Source organism: Anguilla anguilla, chromosome 1, assembly GCF_013347855.1.
Source record: "Anguilla anguilla isolate fAngAng1 chromosome 1, fAngAng1.pri, whole genome shotgun sequence".
Taxonomy (NCBI): Eukaryota; Metazoa; Chordata; class Actinopteri; order Anguilliformes; family Anguillidae; genus Anguilla; species Anguilla anguilla.
Window position 1 is genome coordinate 59,376,482 of NC_049201.1, and position 25,840 is coordinate 59,402,321.

The window sequence follows — 25,840 nt, forward strand, 5'->3', positions numbered from 1 at the left end:
AAGCAAATCCCCGCAGCCATGTTCCAAAATCTAGTGGAAAGCCTTCCCAGAAGACTGGAGGCTGTTATAGCAGCAAAGGGGGATCCAGCTCCATATCAATGCCCATGGTTTTAGAATGAGATGTTCAACAAGCACATACGGGTGTGATGTTTGGGTGTCCACACACTTTTGGTCATGTAATGTATTTTCTTTTTAAAGCAAGTATTTGCCTTTTAAGATTTATATATATGTATATATATATATATATATATATATATATATATAGCTTAAGACATGGATGGTGCTTGTCGTGGGGCAGCGTGCCTGCAGCGAACAACTATTGGATGAAAGGGCTGCCTTTTTCACTGCAAACCCCTTTCCTTCATCTCTCCTAAATAGTCCACATCCACAAATTACTTTTCTTTGGAACAAATAAAAGGACAAATAGGGTTGTTTCCTCATGCAGGTGAAGCAGCAAGGAACACGGAAAGCTTTTTTTTTCCTTCTGAGCTCAGCCAATTTCCCTAAAGAACTAAGCAGAGCAAAGATACTGGAGGAATGTTAAGGCCCCTTCCGGTTTGTCTACCCGGAAAAGTGAGATGTCACCTGCCACATATAGAATGTCTCTTGCAAAGAGGACAAACAACAGACAAAATCTTTTTGCAAGGGGAGTAATGTAAGCAACATCAATGCGAGTTCAACCCAAATTAATATTATGTAGTTTTAGTAAAAAAAATAACTAAACTACCAAGACACACTACTGCAACAAATTATAAAATCTTGTTATGGCTTTTGTAGATAGTTGAAAGAATAGCATCAAATAGAAAGGCATCTTATGTAGCATCAAATAAGAATTTGAATTAGCTTAGTATTTTGAGTAGCAAAGTAATGACCCCTTGTGCCCAACAACGTTTCCGGGGATTTTTTAAACAGGTAGGCTAGCATTTTCAGACACATGCACAAACATTCTGTGCATGAACATTTTGAGAATTGCTGTGAATGCTTAATTTATGGGAAAATGTTCTAGAATCTTTGACTCATACCAAACTGAACTTAACCTTTCCTAACTGATTGACACTATGGCCAATGACACAACAACATGCAGGATCTTTAGCCACAACTGACACTGGTACTGCTGGGATTTAACACCCGACATGACATGTCACTGCCTTGAGAATGACTGTTTTAGCTGCATGCACCACCTCATTTAACTTCCTCATTAACTAACACCCAGTCGTATACGACTGTTTACAATTGAAAGGAGTTTCTACCTTTTAAACATCTGATAATAGGGCACTTGATCCCTATCTGACTCATATAAACTCGGTGAAAACTGAATCATGCTGAGTATTTTATTGTAGCATTTGGAAAGCAAGGCATGATTATGCAAACAACACTTCCAGACAATGATGTCCAAACAAAATGTCAGAACTCATCATAAATATCAGTGAACCATGCAAATGAGAGAAATGGTGCATCAGATGACACATCTTTCAGAAATAGTGACAGAGGGCATACTCACAGATGGGGAATTTGTTGTTGTTGTCTTTGCCTGGAAATAACTTCACTCCTCTGGATTTAAAATCTACAGACTTTTTCACTGGATTAAAAAAAAAAACAAAAACAAAAAACACATGAAACAGAATTCTGAAATTAGGTGGTGTAAATTTTAATTTCAGTATGTCCACTATATCTAAAAGCCAATGTTGATGAAAAAACTAAATAAATATGAACAACTGTAAGAACAATCAGGATTATCACAGTCATCACTTCCAAACTGACAATGATCATTATCATCGTCATCATCACCATCAGCGTCATTATCAAAATTAAGAAGCATAAACACCTTAGTGTCTGAGGATGCCGTGGTACTGCCAAAATTAAAGCAAATTAAATATATAAAGACTTGGTCTAAGTCCACCAGATGCAAAGTGTATTAGTCTGAACCAGTGCTGAGAAACTCATCTTGCTGCACTGTGGCTCTCCAGGGTGACAGTGGCGACACATTCAGCTCCATTTTGAGTGACGCACCGAGATGAAAAACACACAGGTCGCCATTTCTGTGCCATGGCACAGAAAGAAAAAAAACAGTCTCAGCTGTGATACAGAAGGACTGCCAAATGACTGACAACCATAATAATAGTATCAACTGTTGGAAAAAAAGAATCCCTGCTGGTGTGTGTTGTCCCATAAAAAAATGTCTATAAAAATAAACAATTGTGAAATATCAAGCTAGAAAACAGCTCAGTTCATTTCTGCTGTCATCATTTCATAAATACTTTGTTATATTATAAGACATCAAAGAGATCACTATCTGATATAAGGATACAGATAATTTATTGACACCATGCACAACCAAGTCTGGTCAATAATGTTTTTCCTGAGAAACCCTGTGTGCAATCAGCATTTGTCTTTAACTCTGAATAACAAGTACAAATGTTACCATAGTATCTTCCTTCAGAAACATGATCACCAACATTAACAAAAAAGGGCCCTCAACCTAGCCTTAAAAAAGAAATTCAAGTATTTATTGGCAAGACAGTATATTGAATTAACCCACTTTGAGTCCTTTAATATTAGTAGTTTGCATCAATGTGCAGGGAGCGGTGTGCTGTGCATCTGTGCGCTGTGAAAATAATGTCACGCAGGGAAGATGCTAATGAAATCAACCTGTTCATTAAGACGCCTGGCTCCACAGCAGGTAAGCCTCCAGACTTGTTTGAGATAGCTGTTGAATGGCATAAGGCTAAAACAATCAGCTGCACCTCCTCTTTGGTGCATTCATGCAGCTGCAGAGCATAGCATGATACACAAACACCATTCCTCCATTTTGTGATCATTAAGTATAAGCATCCTCTTTTTCACAGCCAATAGCATCAAGCAAACCATCAAAACATTAGATTTTTGCCTGTCACTCTCCTTCTCTCTCTATCGCTGTCCCATCCCAGCACCTATATTTAAAGTCTTCAAGCCCTCACATTTCTTTTAGCTGCAGCCTCAGGCTATTCCTATATTTCCCCAAACTATCTTGAAGTTATCTGTCCCCCATACACTGCACTCGCCACCCACTCCCCACACCTCTGCTAAAACCATCTGGGAGTTAAATAGACTGTAATAATATATCACATATTATGCAAGAAAAGACTGCATTCGATTATTTCCCAGTTCCACTTAATATGAGAAAGTGAATTTTTTATTTAGTTCTGAAATACAAAAAAAAAAAAAAAAAAAAATTAAAAATGAAATGACTCACATTAATAAATAATAAATGACCAAAATGTTAATAAGGGATTCAGTAGGCAGAATGTTCACTGCGAACATTCATAGTATCGGACAAAATGTCAGGACGGCAAGAAAACTATGTTCACAATGATCAAAAACAGTTTCACAATAATCACAAAAATTAACTTAAACTGTTTCTAAGGGGGGTAAAAAAAGGGAAAACATAGCACTTGAGCAGAAAAGTTAAGGATCAATCTGATTTAATCCAGGTCATTGCCAGGCCTAGCATTCCTATGTGAACCAAGTTTTGACTGACTAGGGCAATTTCTCTGTTCATTTGGCCTCTCTCAGATTACTGAGGACTGAAGAGTCCACCAGAGTCCGGAGCATGTTGGTCTGGACTTTGCAAGTTTTCCTAAACAGTAATATTTTGTAAACTAAATTGCCAAGGTAAGCAATATTTGCTTATTATATTCTACTGACACAAGGGAAATATGCTTCTGGACTCCCTCCTGCAGAATTTGGGTTATTTATCTGCAGAAGTCTATTGATTTTCTGAATATGTAATGGATTGTTTCTGCATGTACTCCAGAGGACAGAAACCATATTTTTCTCTCTGTTTAGTGTTTTTTGAAAAGTGTGATATGTTAAAAGTCAGGAGAATCGCATATACTGATACTAGTTTAATTATCAAAATCATTTATTTATGTATCATTTACAATTTTACCCCAACAAAGGCTTTGCCAAAAAAACATCTGCTTATGACTCCTTTTGTATACTAATGAAGCCACCTAATATTGTGTTTGTTTTGTCGAGAATTGAGAATTACCTGCCCTTATAAAGCTCTGTGATATAAAGTAATTAATATGGAGGCATAAATTGTGCAATAGCATTGTGACTTGTAACATTGTAACATGTTAAATGTTAATGGAAATAACATATGGACCCTTAAGCACTATTGCAACATATGTGAGATCACAATTAATTTCTTTATCAGCACCTGCTGGGAAATTGTGTTTAGTTCACAATTTGTAGCTCAGTATGAACTTTGGATACCAAGAAAATATTCTCACATCAAAATGTACTCAAACCTTTAGTTACAGCTGGAGGGCTCACGCTTTCAACTTATAACAGTGGACAAACAACGTCACTATTTCATTTAAACCTTCCAGGCATTACAGCTTGGTTCACAAAAAAGAACAGAAAAGGTAAAATGGTGTCAGTGGTAAATGTGCTTCACTGTGACTTCAAAAACAACACAGCAGCGATGGGTTTGAAAGAGCTGAACAATATCAAAATTTAAAATGAAAAGTTACAGTATTTCATATGTGAGAAAACATTTTAGTATTAATGACTTGAAAATACATGAAATAGCTGGTAAATAGAAGCACATTCCCCTGGAGTGTCTGACACGACAAATCAGGGTTTGACATGGCGCCAGATACATTCTAGACAAAATGAAAAATAATGAGCTTAGATGGGCTAAAAATGGTCTGTTTTTGTCATCAGCTGTCTTATGCTTCGAATGAAAAATAAATAATGAAAGAGAGCTCACCAAAAAAATGCGTAATTTGAAATATTATTCTTTTATATTAAAATAGTTACTACTCTGATGCGATGTTTCAAATTAAAACGCTCTTCAAAGTATCTATGTCACAGTGCTCTGTGCTAACAGAAATACAGCTTTGGAACTTTGAAGAACAAATGCCTGCTTCTCAATAATTTCTCAATGTTTTTCTACCAGATTATGAATCACCAATTGTACCTCTCTACAGCGCCACCTGCAGCTGCACAAGGAGTACTGCAGCTGAAGTGCATGTGTCATCAGGAGAGACTAAGGCAGTGTCATCCTGTGAAACCCTGACTGTATTAAACCCACCCTTGCAGTGCCCATTTTAGAACACCTTCAGACGTTTGCCGAAGCCGTATCATCATTAGCCGAACCAGCCTCATTCAGAGTCGTCAGGCTCAGTTTGGCTAGTGTCAGCCGAAGTTCAGCCAGCCCACCCAGCCTCATTCAGGGTTTGTGTCAGTATCATAAGGACATATTCACCATTGGTATCATAGTCAGACAAACATGAGTCAGTCAGAGTTAGGATTGCTCTGGCAGGAGCTAAACAAATATTGTGAATTTATTTATTATTTTATTTAGTTTAGTTTAGTTTTTTTTCTTCATTTCATTACAGGAACATTGCACATTAATCAAAATTACTTTAAATCCAATAGTGTTAGCCAATGGAAAAATATAATTTTGGAAGAGATCTCATTTCCAGAAAGCATTAGTATTGGTTAACATAATGTGGAAAATAATATCTAGGTAGCAAATGGGCAAAGGCACACCTGCTTGCATGCAAAAACTATAAAAGCTGATGCAACTTCAGCGTATGCATGCTGGATGGGATCAGGCAAACTGTTCCCCACCACCAGTCGCCTATAAACTAAAAAAGTTAGAGTTCAGTACAAGAAAATGGCATTCATCCCATCTAGGCTCATAATTTTGCCCACTGTCTATAGGGTAATCAACTTCATGCCACACCTTGTCTTGAAGGGATAATTCACCTTCTTGGGTTTCTGATGAATTGCCAGATTTACAATGGCAGGTATAGGGCCATTGGGGGTTGATGGCCTAAAATACTTCCAAAGCAGCTTGCACAGTGACGTTTCCAGAGGCTGTACATATGAACAGATTACTTTAATTGTATTTTTTTATTTCTTTATGTTTTTAAAAAATATTGCTATATAATGTATTCACAATTATAAGCAGAAAAGTAAGTTCATTTGAAATTTTGATGGATTGCCTCTTTAAATGTACAGGTAAGCAACACAACTAGGGTCTCAAATATTAAATGAATAAACATGGAAAAATGATATCCGCTGAGCCTGGAATGCTACAAAATGTAAACTCCATTGTCCAGCAAAACTGATTTCCCCTTTATACCTTTTACTGTACCTCTCAGTTATAAAAAAAAGTATAATATCTGTTTGCCACATTATCACGCCGTTAATCTTTTGATCGATATATAATAATACATGGTGATTTGAGAACTACAGCACCTAATCTTTAAAGCTTATGACAAACATTTTGATTCATTGAGGTTTGAAAATGTTACCCAATTTTTGAATGGGCCGTGTGATGGAAAATATAACATTTATTCACAGTTTTTAATTGATAACATAACCACATATTACTTTACATAAAATCTGATTAAAGAAATTGTCCTTCGTATAGTTCACTGTGATTTTTTTTATGGTGAAAGTCAGCATTAAGGCAGGGAGATTAATATGCCTGATAAATTACTCCAGCGCAGGTTTGATGGGTAGAGAACTTTTTGATATAGATATGAACCATACTCATTCTTAACGAGCTTTATGACACCGTACTAGATTGACCTTTAAGATTATACAGTAAAGATATCCAACCAATGACTTAATACACTTTCCTGCAGACAGCACCCGGGAAAGAAGAAGCAAGCAAACACTGACAACCTTTCAACGGATTTGTTTCAGTGAAAGTCTTCTACATCATTTCTACTTCATTAGCAATCTGGCAGAGAGCTCTCCTTTAATGCACAAAAATGATTCTATTGATATTTAAATGACCTTTCCCACAGTAAATGTTATTTTCATGTATTTTGCGCATGTCATATAATTTGAACACGGGTACCTTGATATTGTGCGCTGAAGCCTCTAAACCGATGATTGCTGTCAGTTACAAAGTGTAACCTTAGCCAGTTCTTGTTGCTGACAACAGGCGGAGGTATATTCATCCCAGACAACCTGCAATTGAAGAGGGAGATATATTGAAAGAGAAATACACCATGTTAAAAGTCTGCTAAATCTGCTGTGCCATAATGATTTGACATTGACTGCAATTGTTTACGGAGGAACGATGCTGAAAACCTAAAAAAGAAAGAAAAAAAGCTATGGCTCACAAAAAGCAAAGAAAAAAAAAGCATTTTCTTTCAATTGTGAATCACAGGACAAATATTGATTGATTCCAGGTCTGTGGCACTGCCAGCACAGTGTGCAGGGGTGTAACTGGATAAGGTATAAAGAGCAATGTTCAGAGTTGAGATCAGGAAAATAAATTAGCTGTTATTTACAGTGCCGTGGTGTTGAAAAATAGAATAAAATAAAAGGAACAATAATAAAGAAAATTAAACACTAAACATGTAAACTTAATCAAAATAACTTTTATCAGTTAATAAGGTCATACTACTATTGACAAAATAACATCACCACTCTTTCCCCAGTTCTGCAAAAAAAGTATTCTATGGGTTATGTATACCCATCCTCATTAGTGATTATCCAATCACCACAAAATGCACACAATAAACAGATACAAAGTTCTTCTCTTAGGTTTGATAACAGGACATATAGTATGCTGTATAACTACATATTTACATCCCCCATGTAAATGGACAATGCAAATTGGTATAAATGTTTGTTTGTGAATGTGAATGCTGCTAGATAAATTTTCCCATGGGGATGATATAGTATTCTATCTATCTATTTATCTATGTAACCACAGTATCTATTTTATAGGCAATTCTTATTGTCATTTGCTAATATACAAAAACTTGACAACAAAGTATAAACTTATCCTTTCTGGAGTGTAATGTTTCATCAGCTGTTTAACACTTTGAATGACCACATTCTCTTCAGATGGTAATATGAAAAAGTGGGCCAAGTTACGTGAAATAATTCAGGAAACATTGGATAGCATTGCTTTGGAATAGAGCTTGTTTAATTTATGTGAGCTAAAATAGCCACTAGTGTTTGTTTTAACTTGGCCTCATTTTGATATTAATACTTTTAAAGGCAGGCCTAGATATTGCATGTTTTAATTTATGACTTACTGTATAGACAGTGCTTTGTATGCATTAGTAACTTGGTATTTTTATACGTTGAAAATGTTTCTATTTTTACCATCTGTGTTATGAGTGACTGATAATGATAATGAAAAATAATGTATGAACCATAAAATAATTACATCTAGAGCGACATGCATACCCATATAGTACATTCAAGTCATATACATTCTATCTCAAAGAAAGACATAGGCTTTGATTAATTTTTCTTGTACGATGAATTACAAATATATGAAAGAGTTAGTCGACCTTTACACAATGTGATTAGTTAGTATGCTAATGCTACGAATGCACAGTACCTGTTGGTACCAACCAAACCCTACATTTGACTAACAATAACAGAAACTCAATAATCAAGATAGACCTAGCATGAACATACAACCAGAAAGAACTTTTACTGGACCTTGTGACTAGCTTGCTAAAATGATATCTAAGCGTCCATTTCTACATTGCTAGCTAGCTTACCAAATAGCTAGCTAGCCAGCTGGGAATCCCACATTTGAAAGAGCAAGTCAGTTCTATGCTAGGCTTGCTGTCACACTCACATAACTTAGTATTAAAATTGTATTTGATCTTGGGGCAAAATATTCTCACAGTATGTTTTCTTGATTGTAAGCCAGCCATCTACTCCGCGGCGAAGCTATTTTTAGCACTTCAACGTAATTCCAGTGACACTCAATAACCGGAAGTCAGACAACAAAGCAGTCGCATTAGTACACACGTCTATGGAGAAGGCGCCAGAATCGGTAACGTTACAAGCTCTCAGTAAGAAATTTTATAAGAAATCATGTTTATATTAAACATTACTGTTATGTGACATGCAATAGCGACAGTCAGTACACAGACCGACCATTTAGGGTTGGTGTAGGATTTATAAACTTCCCTAAACCCAAGACGCAACTGGAGAAGTGGCTTGCAGCCATCCAAAAGTGCAACTGAGTGTGGAAAAGGTGAATAAAAGCACGTTCATTTGCACAAAACATTTTGTTGGAGGCAGTGGACCGATGATCACCCTGATCCCATCCCTGCAAGATATTAAATCGAACAGGCACAATCTGAAATATATAGCCTAACCACTATGGGAACGGCAAGAAGAGCTGATTTAATTTGACTGATTTATGAAAGCGTGAGATGTTTATTTGACTAATGCCCACCTGGAATAATTATGTGAAACAACACCGAAAGTCATTGATGCTGTTTAGCACTAAAACCGAAATATTGAAAGTTGTCAGTCACTCTCCCTCAATCAGCGGCAACTGGTGAGCTGAAAATTGGTGGGGCGCAAAACTTTCCTTTAAACTAATCATTGATCTCAACCTGTTTTTATTCATTTTCCTTTATTATCAAGGTTGTCAACGATCGGACTAATCAAATGGAAAACACACAGTGTCTTCATACATGTAAGGGGTATTAAATCAAATTCAATTTATCTGTTAAAAATCCGTTTTAATCACTAAGTAGTCTACACTTAACAAACAAGATAAACCAGTCTGTTATTTACCGTGTTTGCTTTCAGAATAACCAGCAAAAACAAAACCTGCACTTCAAGATTGTTTACAATCTACGCATTGCAGATATTTGCCATGAATACGAGTGCGGAGAAAGAAGTGCATGTATCCGCAACTAATGTTGATTAAAAATGTGCACAATTTCGTACTGCAAATGAAAATAAATGTAGGCTATAAGGCCTAGGCTACTCGCTAAAACTGCCTATTTGGGGAGAGCTGGCTATATATGAGAGTATTGAGAAGCCTATTTTGTGGATTCATTTTATTGATACTCAAGGAAAATCAGGGGAAATTTCCACCACTGTTTAGTGATTAAAATTGATTTTTCTAAATCGCATTTATCATTTAATCTCCCTAACACAATGCAAAGAAGCAGTGTGTCACTTTCAAATTGATTAGTCAGATTGTTTGCATGCTTGTTAATCAGTGACAATTAATGAAAAGTTTGAGATCAATGATTAGTTTAAAGGAAAGTTTTGCGCCCCACCAATTTTCAGCTCACCAGTCGCCGTTGCAACTAACCCGTTGATTAACTCATCTATCTTTCCATGGCACTTTAACCATCGTTTCAGGTGCACTACACTGTGAAACTCAACCTCAGAAGTAAATTGTGCCCCTGGAACCTCATCAGGTGTTAAAATCACTGGATTTATATTAGCATTTAGGTTAGAAGTTGGTAGTACAACCATTATGACAATAGGCGCTAAGCCAAAATGTGCATTTTCGCGTCTGACTTCCGTTCTGCTAGTAGAAATATGACGTCACCAGTGACGTTGCCGCCGCGGAGCGCTGTTGAGTGCCTATGTGGTGAAATGAGAACCAACATAGCAATAACATACTATGTGGACAAGGCAGGACACTAATTACAATTATGACTATATATGCAGCTACATGGCAGCTACATCTGAATAAAATGCAAGTTCAATTGGATTCAGAATAAGTGAATGACTCAACCAGTGAAGAATTTTTCCTGTTTTTGGTTTTGGAAAACTCCTTTGTTGATTGCAGTATGTTTGAGATCATAGTCTTGCTGTAGGAAGAAGAGCCATCCAATGAGTTTGGAGGCATTTGGTTTAACCTGAGCACATAAAATCCTTCTGTACACTTCAGAATTCAGCAGTTAGATCATCAATGAAGACAAGTGATCCTGTACCTGTGGCAGCCATATATGCTCGAACCATAACACCCCCACCTCTCCCTGCTTTGAGAGGGGGTCTGCTTTGAATCTTGGTCAGTTCCTTTTAGCATCCTCACTTTGCTCTTAGCATCACTCTGATTCAAGTGAATCTTGGTGTCATCTGTCCACAAGACATTTTTCCAGAACTCTGCAGGCTCTTTTAGATGCAAGCTGTAACTTAGCTATCTTGTTTTTGCAGCCAACTAGTTGTCTGCATCTTGCAGTGTAGCCTCTGTATTTCTGTTTCTGAAGTATTATGTGGACAGTGCCCCTGACACATCCACCCCTGCCTCCCGAAGAGTGTTTCTGATCTGTTTGGGGTTTTTTCTTCATTATAGTGAGTCATCAACAATAAAGGTCTTCCCTGGCTTACCAGGCTCTTTGTGATTTCTGATCTCAACAATGCTCTCTTTCTTCATAATGATGTTCTAAACAGTTGATTTTGGTCAGTGCAAGGTTTGGCCTATGTACTATATCATGTACAGAATTAAAACATTAAAACATTATCATGCCTATTTTTTTTAAAAGTGCTGTAATCTCTACATGGTGAAATCAAAATGTATAGAAATACCCTTAAATAAAAGCTGAGACTGTGCACTAACCGCACGTGAATTGTTTGATTACACATATAAAATTGTGGAGTACACAGCCAAATAAAGAAAAAATATGTTTTTGCCCCAAACATTATGGAGCTCACTGAATATATAGACCTTGTCAGAGATACTTCAGTGACACTAACCAAGAGAAAGAGAAATAGCAGCAAGTAAATCTACCCTGCTAGATTATTGGGACATATTGCTCACAATTGTCACAAGGCCATTGACTCATGTTATTCAGCAAAGCAGTCAAGGTATGTGTCACAAAGGGTTGAGCAATTCCTTTAGTGTCTTGGCCAAATTCCAATCCTGGCACTGAATCTTTCCAGCTAATCATCATTGAGTTTTATTGATATAAAACACCACCCACACACTCCTCCTCCTCCCAGAGTCAAGAGCCAGTATATGTAACTTCACTGGCCTCGGTTGAACCTGAAGTCTCTGCAGCAGCATCTAAAGTATAAATACATGAATACATTAGAATTAAGTGTATGTTGTGTTCTCTGATCTCCACCCAAAAGATAAAGGCCTTGAAGGTAGAATGGGAAACAGTGAAGAGCCTCTTCACAAAGAAGTGTTCACAAAGACAGCTGTCTGGGATCATTTCTAAGTGAGCACGGCTTTAACTTATTTTTCCTCACAAAAACATTCTTGTACATATGGTACTGAATTGTTAATTTGCTAAAGAGACATCCTCATTATGAGAAGCAGCTCACATCATTTATTCTAACATTTATAGTACAGTGAATTTCCTGAAACCTTTACATTTAAGCACCTTGCACAAGGGCAAATAAAAAGAGCAGTACCTGAGATCTGAACTGGCAACTATTTGGCTATAATCTGAATTTATTCCGCACTACATCCAGCTACAACTGCCTAGGCACTGGTAGTTCACCTGCATTTATTTCAAACGGGGGAACTGAATTTGATACAGCATGAATGCTATCTAGTAGTAGTAGTAGTAGTAATTTATTTCAGTCCTTATTATTACAATTTTCCAAAAAGAATGCACATAGAAATAAATAAATAACAATAAGGCATTAAATTAAATTAAATTAAATTAAAAGGAAAACAAAAAATATTGACCGAAAAGGTGTAGGCTGAAGCTTTAGCTTATTATACCTACCCTTTTTACATAACATATTCTAATAGGCAACCCTTTCACTACTAGGTTTAGGCTATACAAAAACAAAACGGAACAGAAACAAAAACAAAAGTTCCAAATGTTTCATACACAATAATGACCATAACTCTGTTTTATATTTGTTTACCACATTATTTTTAAACATTTTTTAAATTTGCAAAGTGAACTACACATTCTTAATTCCTTGTCACAACTATTCCACAAATTAACCCCTTTGACAGATATACATCTAATCTTTATATTTGTCCTTACCCTTGATTTTTTAAACATACCTATTCCCCTAATTTCATACTGGCTCTCTCTAATTTCAAACAACCTCTGAATACAGTTAGGAAGCAAATTATTTTGTGTTTTGTACATTATCTGTGCAGTTTTAAGATGAACTAGATCACAAAATTTTAAAGCGTGTAAGTTAGTAAATAGTGCGTTGGTTGGTTCGTAATAATCCGTTCGATTTACAATTCTTATAGCTCTCTTCTGTAGGATGAAAATTGGATCTAACTACGTGTTGCCAACTTCACTAACAAAGCTAACAAAGTTGCAAACAAAGACTCTCATCCTCATCAGGGTTCACTGATTATAAAACACAGCATAACTTGAAATATTGAAATATTTAAAGAATTTATTTCTAACTCTATACCTCAGGAATATAACAACGTAATATTACATTACATTTTATTTAGTAGTGGCTTTATCCGAAGCGACACACAAAAACTGCATACTGAAGGATGTTGGAACAACTACAGAACACAGGTCAGATAAGGTAGCTACAATTTGCATAAAATACCAGTTATCCGTAGCCATGAGCATATACATATCATGGTGTATGTGAGAAAATCAAGAGGCTAATATTTGAATAGGTTATGGATAACTTTTACATACAATTACATACCTATGGCCTGCTAATGTTACTTATTCCACACGATTCCGTGTTTACATCCCAGTTGTAACTAAATGTCAAGAATAGCAAAATACCGAACAAGGAAACACACAAAACAGCTGCGATACGGAGTGCCATACGATGTTCTCACACATTAAGGGGTGCACTCTGTGTAAAAGATCGTTATAGCGCTGCCTAATTACTGTTACCATCTACATGGAATCATTCATGTTACTAAAAATGTGATTTTAAATATCTCTGACCACCTCACCTCTTCGCTTGACATTTTGCTTGGAAAGCTAGACTGTGTGTCCTCAATGTAGATGTGAGTGGGGTTGAGGATGGAGGAGGAGACACAGAGTCTAGAAGGGCCACAAAAAAACCTACATAGTATACCTTTAAAAATATTGACCAGAAAATATTTAAAATTATTAACACTTCTTTATGAAATGCCCTTACCAAGTGTAACTTAGATTGAACAGCTTTACCTGAAGTAATGAAGATTAAGTTAATTGTTAAGTAATATAATAGCAGTGTGCCCTCTCAGGGTTGAAACCTGCAGAGTGGTTGAACCTGAATGCCAAAACAACTACTTCATACTGCTACCCTGATTGTCAGTTGATTGACAGCTAAGGGACCTAATATCTCAAAGGATAGAGGGGGTAATCGATTTCTTACCCCAGTTGTATTGGTTGGCCTTTCAGGCTGGTTACCATTTGCTGAGATGTAAATGACGCAAGCATGGAAGGCATACAAAAAAGCCTTTAGTCACTCATCAAATCATAATACATTTCCTGCCTTCCTGCATTCTGAAAGTGCTTCAAGGTCTCAGCTATAACTCGAATGAATTGAATCGCAAGTGAATTGATGGCGACAATAAGAAGCAACGGTGGAAAGGCTTCAGAGGGCTGTGTCGCAGCAACACTGCCAATTCATCAGCAGGCTATTCAACCATCTTCCACGCAATTCTAATATTGAACTTCAGCAAGCCTGAAGGAGAGGAAGGAAATCTAGTGATGAAAGAGCCCAACAAAAGGAAGTTGCCAATTCACATTTAATCCAAAATATCCCAACTTAATGTTTTCATGTTATTCAACTACCGTATGCATGTAAAATTATAAAGGTGCATTATTAAAGGAATACAGTGTGGGGTGAGTTGCTCCTACACACAGTTAAAGTGAAAACCTGAACTTAGGGCCTTTTGTTTTGGAAAAGTTTCCATTTTTGTCATTATGGCGAGTTATCTTCTCCAGCCACACTTGACAGGGCGTGCATGCTCTTTGCAACTGGTGAGTCACTTAGTTTCCTGTACATAGTGTGATGCAGGGCTGGGGATCGCCACTCACTATGTGGTGAATGGACAGGAAAAACAACAAAAACTTTTGGCTCTCGTTCATTGCCAATGAAAAGTCAACATAACCAAGCTCTTCGCCAAAGAAGTAAAAAGGCCAATCTGGCAACCAAATCAGGCATACATTCCATCATCACAATGAGATTTATAAAATGCATGGGTCAACCAAAAGAAGGATTTTCTTCTGAATGGTGGGTGCAGTGAATAGAGGCAGTGAAAATATTCAGATCTGAGGAAGATACTCTACATGTCAGAGGATGACATTCTAGCTACAATAAAAAGGAAGGACAGAAACAGAGCCTTAAATGTAATCGACATTTCACCTTAACTTTCACTCACTTGTAATTACCATAAAGCTTCAATTTACAACCCGGACTTTTAACTGCTTATGTTAAATGTTCACTATAGGTTTATAGGTTCACTAACATGCAGATATTTTAAACTGGTTTAACAATATGATAAACGACAAGGTGAACTAAAAAAATGTTTTTTTTAAAGTACATTGTTAGCCTATAGGCAACATATTTATCGACATATACCAGTAATATCACTGTGAAGTAGCAATGAACTTCTGCATCTTCATTTCAGTTGTTTGAGCTGTGGAAAATTTATACTTTTTCTTTTCCCCCCTTCGATTCGTACACTCGCTTGGGGTCCATTCCAACATCCCTAGCTGCTGCTCCACTCTTGTTTTCCAAATAAGATGTTATGTGATAGCATCTTGTTTAAATTTATTAGCAAATTGTCTCTGGTGCCAAATGGTAACATCTCTCAGCTTGCTGGCTACAACATTTTAACTGCACTGCAATGAGATATTGACAGACTGCTTCCTGGATTATTCCCTGGCTATTATTGGGGACCAGCATTTATTTGCATTTTTATGTTTTTGTTCCAGGCTGTTAAGGGACCAGGTTTGTTACAGACGCAGTGTCTAATGGAAGGTCCACAGTAGATTGTTAATGGTTCTCTTCACAAACATGGTTTTGTGAGTTTAGAAATCACAAAAATGAACTTAATACACCTTTAACACTTGCCTTTGTTTGCAAAACAAAATTGAGGACAATTACTGCTTGAAACTCAGCCAAAGATGCATTTTAATAAGCTTTGCACAGAGAATATGCAGAGTCAGTTCGGTCAGGAAACTCTTGCTACAGTTGACCATTGGTTGGCCTCAGCAACTTCATTTTCTCATACTCAGTCAATCACATACACACATCACTGCATGGTCTCATACTCGGCCAATCACAGGCACATATCATTCATGTTCTCATACTCAACCAATCACATGCACACATTACTAATGCAGCAGCTTTTTTCTACTGACAGACCTCTCCAGTGTTGCTCATTGCTAGTGCTACTCTTTGCATGCTTTGCTTGCTACTGTTCACCAAATTGCTCTCACCTTCCATCACCCCGGCCTCCACCTGCTGTTTAGATCTGCTTTTATGTACTAGGTTTTTTTTTTTTTTCTTCATATTTCTCCCATTAAGTAAGAGAGATGTATTGTGCTCCCTGTTTCATAGGTTAGTGCATGTTGGTGCATGCATGGAAGTACCTAAAGTACCAAACCAAAATAATTACATTGCATATTCATTGATATATTTAATATGTGAGTTACCTGACTGAAAATATATTATGAGGGGTAAGACTGCCAAGAGAAAAGAACAGCACTTGTATCCCCTAATAGGCATTGCTCTTTATGAGGTTAGACAATAATGAGGCTAGACAACATGTGGGAATATATAAAAGCAATGCGATCAAATAGAAGTACATTTCCACTACAACTTTTCAGAATGATTTTAATGAATACATAAATGAGCAGGAAGTTACATGATGAATGAGATATCTTGGGTCAGATAAGGCACAGAAAAACTATAAAGATCATGGGGTCTAAAGTAAGAGAAATGACTTGTCAAAACATTGTAGATGTAGACTTATGTTCCATTTGATGAAAGCATTGGTCTTGCTCTTAGTAAACACATTTATTTTACCTGATAGCACACAATGTGCAATTAAGCTTGAGGCAACCTTAGCTAGTACCTTTGGAATGTGTAATCATCACCAATTGATACCACAACATAAAATCCAGCTCTGGTCACCATAGGTCACCATAATTCTTTGAAGAATCAGGGTTACTCCACCAAATATTCATTTCTGAACTCTTCCAAAGTGAGGACATTCTTATTTGTATTATTTATTTATAGGTATAGATTTTTAGTTCGCATTATTCAATGTATAACTATACTATCTGTTTTTAGTATTTTGGCCAGTTTTTTTTATTTTGGCCAGTTTTTTGCAAATAAATGTATTTGTTATTAAAAAAAAACAAATGTGGTCAATAATTCATGAAAGAATATCAAAATATTTTACAGTCACATTCCCATTGACTGTGAAACTGAAAATTTAATGTTTCAATGTTTTTTTCTTTCAAAAGCTGTATATTGTTTTTAGGCCTGAGAAAGGGCTGAACCCCTCATTTTACCAAAGGTATCCACTGTCCTGGCAGGCAGGTGAAGCCCAAAGATAGTAGTCTCTATAAATGCAGTAGTTCCAGCTATAATCACCTACATCCTGTCAATAGCAATACAATCCCATCAGGCCAAAAAAGCAATGAGCAGTGTCATACTGTGCATTACAGCCTATTTTAAAGTCAGCATTTTTTACAAGCACAAAAATGGGTTCAGAAGAGGCTGTAGTCAAGCATCTTTGTGTGTATTGATAAGAAAACTACATGAGCTCGGTACCATATTTCAGTGTGATAGATCCTTTCCAGATCAGGGAAACAGCAGACTTAGTCTAAGTCACTGTCAGCCAGGGAAGTCGTATAACATTTTATTCAAGACCAATTTGTCTAACTGAAGACCTCATTAGACCTGGGGATGGCATTTGGCAGAATCCAGAGCCGTTCAAGTACAATATTTGATGCAAATTATCAGTATTTTAGAATAAATTGTCATGCAATTCACATCTCATAGTTTCAACCTTTGTTTTCTAAGGTAAAAAAAAAAAAAAAAATGCATGTAATGGGCATATCAGTTGATTGCCCATCCTACTCACTTAGTATCATTATGAGTATCGGCTTTGGAAAACTCATATTGAGGAACCTCTAATTGGTAGTTTGTAGATGTACCTATAGCCACAGAAACAAGAGATTTTTTTTCATATTTTTACTGAAGACTTTTTAAATCAGACAGGAATGCCAACATTTGAAGGTTTTCTCTGCAGGGTGTCCATATTTAAAAAGATGTGTTAAAAAAGTGCTTCATCAAAAAAAAAAAACAAAAAAAAAAAACACCTAAATTTCCCATGTGGATTCCTTGCCAGCTGTTACGGAATGTGCAATCAGCTCTGATGTACTTTAGTGTTGTGTTGCTGACCTAACAGCAACTATCATGGCTGAAGTTGGAGAATTGAAAAAGTGGGCACAAACCAAGGACAGGAGAGAAGTTGAAGGTTATGCTTGAAAAATGTCACAAAAAAAGCAGACAAAGCAGAAACCAAGATCCAAGGTCCCAGGGCACAAGACAGGAAGTTCTGAGGAATCACAAATATAGCATCACAAGACTAGAAAATATTTTTTGATTTAAAGGTCTGTTTTACATGTATTATTTATCTGGGTGCAATACAGGAGAAAGTAATAGTCTGACTTTTGGCTATCTTATGCAAAGTTAGATAATAATCTTCATACTGATTGCATCCCTGTGCGTCAAACACAAAATTATATTAGACAATATTTATGGGCTGAATGCTAACTGCAACCTCTATGTCTGGCTGCAGTTGGAAGCAACACTAGCTTAGTTAGCCAAAAAGGGAATTTCACAAAAAGTCAAAACTATTCCTTTCATTGAAAATACATTTATAAGGAAAAAGAACAGTGGTACAGACAGAGCATCCTTCTAATACTGACGGAACTGTAAACGGCATAAACACAAATGAATGCTGTCAAAAAAAGCAATGTTTGGGTTAGATAATCAAGGACAGAAATGAAAGTCTGTCAGTCAAGCAGGTGTTTCCAAAAGAATGGTGTAAACAACTGAATGATGTGCTTCTCAAAATTAGTGTCACTCGTGGTAGAATGCTCAGTCCATAAACTGGCACAGATAAAAGCTTCAAAGCCTTCATGAAGAAGCCTGGCAGGCTATTTCTCCTCACCATGCCAGCTATGCAATCAGCAATTATGTGATTTTTAATAGTAAAGATTATGCATAAAGGTATATGCAACGATGTTCACATTGCAGTGAGTGCATCTCTCATGGTCTATACAGCGTGTATTTAAGCCCCTTATGGATCTCATTAATGGCACCTGTAAGCCTCCAATCAACAAATGACAAAGAACATATTGCTAATTTGTTCTAGTCAGGAAAAATTTAAAAAAGTAAGTAGTTATTCCGTAGCTTTGCAAAAATCAGTCAGGAATGGAGAAAAAAAAAAACAACAAAGCAGGAATGAAAATGGTAGAAAGTTACAGGAATATACATGGAGTGAAATCTTATTTGCACAATTGCACATATTTTCAGCACAATTATTTAAAAAAAAAACAAACAAAAAAAACGCACACTTGGCTAAATTTGCTCAACCACTGAAGTGGACAAATAGCCTGTGACATAAAGGCACAGTATTCTTGATGCCTGTCCTTCTCAGGGGTCAGTGCTGACCACATGACTCATCACTACTGAACCATCTGGGGGACCCATCAACATTAAAATGTGATTTTGTCAAAATGAATAAGCTGGTGGCACAGATGAGCTCAGGAACTTGATGTACTCTCTTTTAATATGCAACTTTTTAATATTCAGTTTTTGTTTTGACTGCATTTGGATGACTCTCAAAAATACCTGAATCAAAAAACACTGAATTAAAATTAATCTGCAAATTATTTTTAGGGCGTGAGTCAAGGTTGGACAGACGGAGCATGCTGACGCTTCATGAATGGCCCTGTGCCTATGCTTTCTGCACATAACTTGAGTGAACTTTTTTTTTTTTCTCTAGTTCCAGAACGTCTTGTCAAGCAATCAAAGAAATAAATGTAATACATTTTACAGAAGCTCTTATCCAGAGCAATCTACGCAGATCACATTCTTTACATACATTCTATTTGTAAAGCTGGGTATTTTCCTGAAACGATGCAGGATAATATAACTTTATATTTAACCTATAACCTTAGATTTACAATCCTATTTCCCTTACCATTACACTACACTGCATGCCCAATTCTTGCAAAGAAATATAAATAAATAAACAAATAACAGGAAACTAGAAGTAACACCATGTGAATGGTGTGAGATTATCGATCATGATGAATCTGTACCTTAGGATGGCAGGTGTATTCCATCCACCAAGTTGATGGCTGGTGGGTAATATTTAACATACATATGTGCCACAGCAAAGCAAGCCCATCGCTGTAGTCTGGCATTGGCTATTCCCGCACTGGCTTACTATTGGGGCTCTCACATGATAATGGAAAACAATGTGCCGATGTTTTTTCAATGGAAGGGTCAATTGTGCTTACCTGCATGGCAGTGGTGGGCTGCATGCACTATTTCTGCACTCAAAGCTCAAATAATATGACCTTTAACCTCATCCAGCCGCTGTTCCCTGGGCAAAAACCAATACATTTATAATGTGCAATTTGCTGCATTGTTCCTTGAAAAACAGAGGAGAAACTGATATTACGTGTCACTGAACTCCTGGAGCTCTACAAAAGGAGTCTCAAGGAATACAGACACTATAGCCGCGTTTCCACCGCAGGAACTATACCCCGGAACTAGGAACCTTTTGAGGAACTCAGTGCGTTTCCACCGCAGGAACTAGGGTCTAAATTTAGTTCTGGGGGCTTTGTTTTACCCCCCAAAAAGTTCCTGCTCGGGGGGTAGTACTTTCCGAAAGTACAGGAACCTTTTGGGTGGAGCTTGCAGCGCTGAACATTTCTGATTGGTCGAGTACTCGTAGCATTTGTGTTGTATTTATTTTCCGCCATTACCCGCCATGTTTGAAAATATGCAGCGGCAAACCAATTTATTTTCATAATAACTTCAAATCAAACTTGTATGTTATGCGGCGCAGTAGCCTACTTTTGGTTATAACCTGTCAACGTCTTGGAATTATAACGTGTGCTCTTCTGTTCTTTTCTTGCTTTAGTATTCGTTTTATAAAATGCTAAGCATTCGTGCTGGGACAGCATATTACGTAGGCTACCAAAACATTCAAACGGATTAATTCGGTTGCTGAATATTTTCTTCCGGATTTTCTTTGTTAGCCCGTTGTAATTGACTCAAAACGTTTGATACAGTTATGTGAGGTATGCGGTAGTTCTGCATAATTAACATTGGTGATACAGTACAAGCAAACTGGAAATCACCTTCCGCACTTTTTATCCGGGTAAAATAACAGGTTAATTCTAGTAATCTTCGCTTTAGCTTTTTCAGACTGCCGTAATTTTACTGCCATTTTTCAATTCCACGAAAAGACCAGGAAGACTATGGACTCATTTATGGTGCATGGTTCGCATCTGGAGGGCACACTTCGCTGCTCGGCTAGCAGTAACTTCGAAGGAAAGCAAACGGTGGCTGTACCACTACTAATTTACATTTTCACGCAAGTCCGAGTTTTCGTTCTATTCGTTCTATTTGTCATTTTGCGATTAGCCTATATGGAATTGACAACGAGAAAGTAATAAAACAGCAAATTGTTTACAACGTGTGCATGTTTTCTGCTTTTAATGAATGTGTTTGAGAGGATATATGAAAATCAATAAATACAAAAGTAACCATATATAGTCATTGTTGGTAACCCGTTGTATATAAGTGGAATAAACCCCTCCGGGCTGTCCCGGTTATTAGAAAATAATGTAGGCTACTTCGGTGGTAGTATGGGGTTACAGAAGAAATCATATGACAGATGGACCGACGACAACGTCAGTGGGCTAATTTGCCTAATCTTCGCGGTACTTTAGACCCCGGTGGAAACGCAGACAACCATTGGCTGAAGGAACCTTTTAGATCCTGGTAAAGTAGTTCCTGGGACTGAAAGTTCCGGGTAATTTTGGTGGAAACGCGGCTAATGTAAAGAAATCATTTTTAAATGATCTAATGTCAGTGGTTTAATGGAGCAGGCTTGTTGTGACTTTAGCAGTAAATTGTACTGAATTAACAATCATTGATTTGTGCAGTTAACTAGCATCTAGTCAGGTTCTATTAGTAAGCTGGCTAGTTGTACTGTAGGTAGTGAGAACAGGCAAATAATAAACTATATTCAACTGTGGGAAACAAATCCTGTTATAGTCCTCAAACATACCTAGTTAACAAAAAAAACAACAACATGTATTTCTTATTTAATGAAACCTTTTGATAAATAATTACAGCGAATTTATTACAAATTGTAGTAGATTGTTAAATTTAACTATGGACTATGAGTTAATATGATGGTTATGCTTGTGTGATTTGTTTTGCAATTTCTGCAACAGTCAGGTGAACTGAATTGACCCACGGTTATTAATATGCCCACAAAAGTTCCTCTTCCTTACTGCTGATGTCACTCTGTTATTTATTTATTTATTTATTTGTTTGTTCATTCATTTCCATTTTCTTGTTCTCACATATAAACAACATTGCTCTACCCTGGATGGCAAGTGAAGAGCCTTTCCATTATAATGTGAAAGCTGCTTAACTCCTCATTGGGCTTTTCCAGATGGCCTCCAATTCGAGCACTAATTAAGTCCAGCCCCTCAGCCCCCCCTCAGGTGTTGTGAACAAAAATATTGCCGGGTAATAAAGCTGCTGGCAATACAAAGGCATTAATACTGTTAGCTCTTAAAAGGGTTAATGTTTATAAGCTTATTTTTATTATATGCCACATTTTGGAAAAGACAGCATGTTGATAAATGCATCTGCCCCGGAAAGCAATTAAACTTGAACCCGTAGCACAGAGTATCTTTTAAATTGTGTGCATTTGTTTACTTTCCAAAACAGTAGTCATTATAGCTTCACAGCCCATTAGCTAACTTATATGCTAAGGACCTGTCATTTATTCAAAACTCTAACGCCTCAATAGAGCCACATTAAAATGGCAACATTTACATATTTTTATTGAGCTCAGCTTATTCCATGCAGTATCTACATACAATAGCAATAATACTTATCAAATTCAAATGCAGTGACTCAATTAGACAATCACACACCGTGTAATTTCCCAATAATGGAAGTTGAAATGAGAAACGGGTTCATGCGTTTCTCTTATGGGGAAAAATAGCCAGCATGACAACACTAACGTGCTCAAAACAATCGCCCTATGACTTGATGGGATGACAGAACACTTCTCAATAATATGCATACTATTCAATTCAAATTACATTGATACATTCTAGCAGAAATATTTTGGTGGAAATGCTTATATTAGTAAATAATATAGTATCAAAGAAATCAACCGCATCAACATTCTGTTTTTTTCTTTCTTTTTTAATGTGCAGAGTGACATTCCCATTCTTCTCTATTTATGAGATTAATGATGAAGCATACCATGTTAATGATGTGGATGTCTTTCTAATTCATCTTACAATGCATTTTTCAATTACAAAAACTAACCACGGTTTAGCTATTACAATATTACACTAGTTAATTTTTTTACAGAAACAAAGTTATTGTAATGTTATTCATTTAAAAAGCAACCGTAAGTGTGGGGTTGTGAAATTGGTATATTAACCTAAATTATTTTTAATGTTGGTCATACCATTGTTTGTACACTGCTATACACAATGGTTAAATGGTACATTTTTACTCATAGTCCATATTATTTTAACAATGTGTATTTGACTGCTTAGATTCTCTTCTTCCTACATAATTCCTGAATTCCTATACCACAATATCAGTTACTGTATATGTGCGTTTATAGCCTTATTTCTGGGTTCTCTGTTTCTCTGGGTTCGTAGGCTGCCGAAGATAAAGACTAACCGATACAAAAATGATTTCCTTCCTTCAGCCATCAGTTTATTAATCAAATTGTAAAGACCCTGGTAGGCACTTAGCTATGTATATGAGGTATGGGCGTGTGTTTTTCTGTGTGTTTTATATTGTCAGTTGATTCTTTTATGTTTTTGTATTGTATTTGATCTTAATGCTGCACATCAATCACCCTCTGGGATTATAATAAAGTCTGAGTCTGAGTCTGAGTCATTCTCATTGAATTTATAACCTAGAATATTTCCAACCACCCTTAATACTTTGTAGATCATATGTGGGAAAATGTGCATTTCCCCATGGGGTATCAGCATATTCAATTATGTTCAATACAATGTCTGTTCAAGGTCAGCCTGTCAACAGAACCTAGAGCTGCCAGAAAACTGTTGGATGAAGCATAAACTAGTGCAAACTGCAGAACATATTTTATAGGTAATTGTCTTGCTTGATGAATTAAACATGGGGGAAAGGATGCATTAATTCCAAGATCTAGCTCCAAATGAATTTTGTTTAAAAAGACAAAATACCTTAATAAATTATAAATACCTCATTACCTTAAAACCATCAGAAAGGTACCATGAAAGAGAGTGTTGTCCCTTGGTTGTCATCTACATTTTTTAGGTGTTTATATGATTATGAAAAATGAAAATCTATTAACAGACAAATCTATTAACAAAAATGAAAATCTATTTTTTGTGAAAAACACAGTCAACCAGGCTGAATCTGATATAGCATCTCAGAACATTTAGTACTGTAAAAGCTTTTAATAGTGATATTAAGCAACTGTACTACATTTACTGATCATTTAATTGTTATTAAATCATGCTGACAAATGTTGTGCAAAAGTCACCCATGATAACTATTAATAAGTGATATAAATATGCCAGCCGTACTGCAGTACTAACTGTTTTTATTGACAGAACTCCAATGTGTTGTTGTTTGACCTACGCTGACGTAAACGCCTGCAATCCTCCAAAACTGGCCAATGTGAGAGGGAAACCACCTGGAGGTCACATGTTCCTAATGAGGGGATATATGCAGAAAGTTTTAAAGTTCTGAAAATATTTTTTTATTTATTTCTCATATCTGAAACTCTGTAGCGCCACCATGTGTTTTGTCTGGACCAGTGCTTTAGGAATAGAGTTAAGCTTCATCGCTTCATCTTAAACTAAACACTGGCATTGACACTGCCTTCAGGAAGCTCAGCACCATGGAGATATAGGAAGGGCTACTTGTGTGCCCAATGGCAGCTGGGCTGAGTAGCAGTAGTTCAGGGTTAACACACCACCCTGAAGGCAAGTCCAGAGTCGGTGGTAGCTGGGAATAGGTAGGGAAATGCAGAGGTAGCTGTGAGACATGGGTGAGTGACCATTTTTGCAGACAATTTTTGCAGCCTTGATTGGATTATCCCAGTTTCCTCCCTTCTAGAGGTTTTGATACAGCTCCTGGCAAAAGCAGCTCAGCAATAGTATTTTCTTCACATTCTGCATTTCTTTCATAATTGGAAGGGGCACAATGACACTGGGGGAATTAGAAGAGGCAGTGAGAGGCAGGAGCCACAGAAAAAGACAAGCGGTTATGTGTGTGAGAGGGGATTTTAAGTGTCTTCAAACGGTTCACACAAAATTCAGGTCATCTGGTGAAGTCAGTGTATGTAAGGGGGGGGGGGGGGGGGGGGGGTCATTAAATTACTGAAAATATGTGATAATGAATATGATCTGCAAAATGGTTTCCCAACTCACAATATTGTAGGAGGCTCAGAGCCCTCGACTTCCAGGTAGTCATACTTGTCCTCTGTCTGAAAGTCGGTGAAGATGATGGAGATGGTGTCACCTGGGTCAGCAAGGATGGTCCATGTGCAGTCTGCACTGTTGTGATATTCACCCGGGAAATTTGGGCTGGAAATGATTCCGCTTGTGCCTCTCAGTGTCCCACCACAAGTGTCTTCAGCTGTTAAATCAAACACAGACAGACCTCAGTTCAATTTTTAAACTCACAGTAGAGAAGATGACACTATTTTAATGTGTAGCAGATTACCTTATTGAGGGTGTCTGACATTGTTTGCATTTTGTTTATTTGCTCAAGAAAACAATGACTGAAGGGATTTAGTACTGTACAATATGAACTGCTGACTCCATGTCAGGCTGCCTAACTAATGGCT

General features: G+C 36.9%; 1 protein-coding gene across 2 annotated transcripts in view; it reads right to left on the reverse strand.

Moving 5' to 3' along the window:
• The window catches only part of LOC118235160 (CUB and sushi domain-containing protein 3-like), a 211,847-nt gene extending 186,302 nt beyond the window's left edge, over positions 1 to 25,545 (reverse strand). For both annotated transcript variants that reach the window (XM_035432226.1, XM_035432235.1), the window contains exons 1-3: positions 25,422 to 25,545; positions 6,866 to 6,978; positions 1,502 to 1,579 (exon numbers count right to left, since the gene is read on the reverse strand). In XM_035432226.1, the coding sequence (XP_035288117.1) occupies positions 1,502 to 1,579; positions 6,866 to 6,968 (181 nt within the window). In that variant the 5' untranslated portion in view covers positions 6,969 to 6,978; positions 25,422 to 25,545. The remainder of the gene's footprint in view (positions 1 to 1,501; positions 1,580 to 6,865; positions 6,979 to 25,421) is intronic.
• Positions 25,546 to 25,840: the final 295 nt, after the last annotated feature.